Raw genomic sequence first — 3008 nt, 5'->3', positions numbered from 1 at the left:
TTGCCCCCCTCCCGACTGGCCCCATTGGCCTTGGGCCAGTAACCCACCACGGCCATGGCGATGCCCACCAGCAGCACCAGGATCCCGCAGAGGGCGATGAGCCCCGAGATGGAGCACAGCTTCAGCTTGCCCTTCACCACCACCACGTCGTTCTTGCGCCTCCTCTGGACTTTCCGCTTGCGCTTGGGAACCTGGCTGGGCGGGCGGAGGGGATCCTGCTTCCTGGCGGAAATCCTCAGCAGGCCGCCGGTGGCGATCATGGCGCGCCGGTGGAGTGCGGGGCTAGCCCCGGGGGCGGAGGCTTGCGCAGGCGGGGCGCCAGCTGCCCGCTAGCCGCTCCGCCACCTCCTCCTGCTGCAAAGCAGAGGAAAACAGTCAGGCTCTCGGCTTGGCTGCAGCAACATGCCACGCGCTGCAACTGTCCCGCTCCCCCCATCCCTCCACAGGTGTGCCTCCTCCCCAGGCACACTAAGGGGAGTGCGGCCTAGAGAGACCAGGGGGTGGGGTAGATGGACTGGGGAAACGCAGCGTTGTTGCAAAAATTGATAGAAGGCGATAAGACACTTTGAGAGAAGCCTTCTTCTCTCCCCTATGCCTCCATTCACATACACTCTACAGCTAACATTCCAGCGTCTTCATTTCAAACTCTCCTGGTTGGCAGCCAACAGAGCTCTGACCATGAGGAGACACCAAATGTGTTGACTCCGCGTAGTAGTTGAGGACTTTCCAGGCAAAAGCCATTCCCTCTGTCCTCCTGGAGTCAGAAGATTCCCAAGGGATTTGCCGCAGGAATTTCAACTCTCACCCTAAGCCAATAATTTGTCAAGGTTCAGTCAACAGTCACTAAAACAGCCCCCAAAGTTACTATGTTGCACAAAGAGAATTCATTTCACGGGGTGAAAATTAAAGGTCATACATATGCTGGCAGCTTATTTGCCCCAGGTAATTAATAGAGAGCCCACTGCTGGCAGAACACCAGAGAGAGGTGCCAATGCTCTGACAAATATCTGCACAAAGACGTCTTCCACCTATTACTGTTCCCACAGCTAAAGGCAAGCAGATCCCTTTCGTAGCCTTTTCATCATCTCTTTTCTGCAACATCTGGACAGCTTCTTGGAGTGGAATATTTAGTTTTAGGTAACCGGTTATGTAACGCAGCTCTTCCTCTGGCCTCCTCCCCTCCCTCGGAGGAGCTCCCATACAGGTATCATATGCTAGACCTCTTCAGGGGGTTTGAGAGGTCCCCAGAATCTCCAAGAGAAAGATCTCTTTATCCTGTGGGAAAAGTACCACCTTAAAAAAAAATTCACCAGTCTGCCAGAAAAGCTTTCTGACCCCTTATTAATGTGTCAACACTTTACAGCATCCCCAAAATTCAAATGAGTAGGCAATTAACTAGGCACAGCATAATAATGATGATTTGTAAAATGACATTTCCCCAAGGGAGAACACATTTTCTTCATCTTTTTCTCATGAGGTCATTTTTTTTTTTTTAGGAAGGGAGGGTGGCAACCATCAGTGAGTGACCTATCCTATAGGAAGTTTAGTTGTTTATAATAAAGCTGAGGTTCTGTACATGCAGATGTGTCTTTGTGGATATCTGTTAGCTTCTAAAAATGAAAGGCTTCGGTATCACTCACAAGCCTTTTGGCATTTTATCCTTTAGAAAGTAATTCATGTGTCAGAATAAATTACCCTTTGAAAAGGTGGGACAACTAAGGTAGAATTTTGCTTTTAATTGGTGCCTGGGTGAAGAGCTTTGGCCCTCGATTCCCTCCATTATATCAATATAGGCAGGATCTTTTCTCCACCCGAGGAATAGCAAATGGTAATCAGCACTTTGCAATGGTTGCAAGTCAATATCTCCTGAGAATTTAGTTGGTTTTCAGTAGGGAGAAATACTAGGTAGGTTAGAGAGGGGTCAGTAGAGAGAATACATCTATTATAATTTTGTTTTTAAGAAACTGCACAAGTACAGATTGTTAAAAACAAACAAACAAAAAACAGAGTAGTTAATTGTCCATCTGACCCCCCCTCCCCCGCCCCCAGTAAGTACATTCATTATGTAGTTGTAACACAGACAATGCTGTTTTAAGTGACCCCTAGACTCTAGCATCTTATCTGGAGATCTGTGCTTATTTTAAGGATTTAGGAGCCAGACATTTTAGAAACAAACCCGGACTCGGTTGGCAGGTGACTCTCCCAGATGAGAGAAGGGCTAACATTTTGTTGGGCATCCATACGGTGCACCAGGTCGCTGGGTGCCTTGGGGAGGAAAGCCCCCCACAATGTATTTCTCCTCGGGCGTTGGCTCTGGGTAGACTGTAAGGAAGACTGGATTTCAATCATCCTTTACAGAAGATCTTTAAGCTTAGTTTAACAGCTAGTAATTAACTCCCTGGTTTATTTTTCCTCAGCTCTGTGGAAAGCTGAGCTTCTTTCTAACATATCACCATCTGACATGAGATACTAAGCACAGTGGTCGGATGTGAGGGAAGACCACCTCTGAGGCTTTTTTGTTCTTTCATCCAGAACGAGGGAAAACTAACTTAGCAGTCGAGGTTGGCTACCCTCGAAATTTGCTGCCCGGTGCTGGTCTTTCTATGGTTAAGGAATGGAGGATGGGGGGGAGTCTAAAAATACAACTGCTTCCATGAGACACATTCAAGTTCGCGGCTCATGATGGATTGAGCCCCACTCTGTGTGAGAGGCTCGGCGCCCACAGACTGGGAGCGCCCTGCCCTGGCCCGGACTCAACCCAGGTCCTCGACCCCCGCCCCCTCCTCGGCAGGGCAGCGAGCCCCTGGCCCGGCGCTTTCGTCTGCTTATTAATGTTGGAGTCACATGAGAGCAGCAGCTGGGAGTCCGCCCCTGGGAAGAAGACAGGCGGGAGAGAAGTGAGGGCATCTGCACCCGCTTTTTGCGGGCAGCGCATCCCATAGAGCCCGCCCCCGGGCCAAGGGCTCTCCCGTCCGGGGGCCCCGGCTGGCGGCGGCAGTGGTGGGAAG

The 3008-nt window shown here is 50.3% G+C and overlaps 1 protein-coding gene across 1 annotated transcript in view; it reads right to left on the bottom strand.

Annotated features, from left to right (window-relative positions):
* The window catches only part of TMEM200C (transmembrane protein 200C), a 5785-nt gene that overhangs the window by 1534 nt on the left and 1243 nt on the right, over positions 1-3008 (bottom strand). Inside the window, exon 2 of the mRNA XM_014541636.1 lies at positions 5-354. Coding sequence (XP_014397122.1) covers positions 5-260 — 256 coding nt within the window. The 5' untranslated portion in view covers positions 261-354. The remainder of the gene's footprint in view (positions 1-4; positions 355-3008) is intronic.

This window comes from Myotis brandtii, unplaced genomic scaffold (assembly GCF_000412655.1).
Source record: "Myotis brandtii unplaced genomic scaffold, ASM41265v1 scaffold276, whole genome shotgun sequence".
Taxonomy (NCBI): domain Eukaryota; kingdom Metazoa; phylum Chordata; class Mammalia; order Chiroptera; family Vespertilionidae; genus Myotis; species Myotis brandtii.
This window is presented reverse-complemented; position numbering and strand designations above follow the sequence as displayed.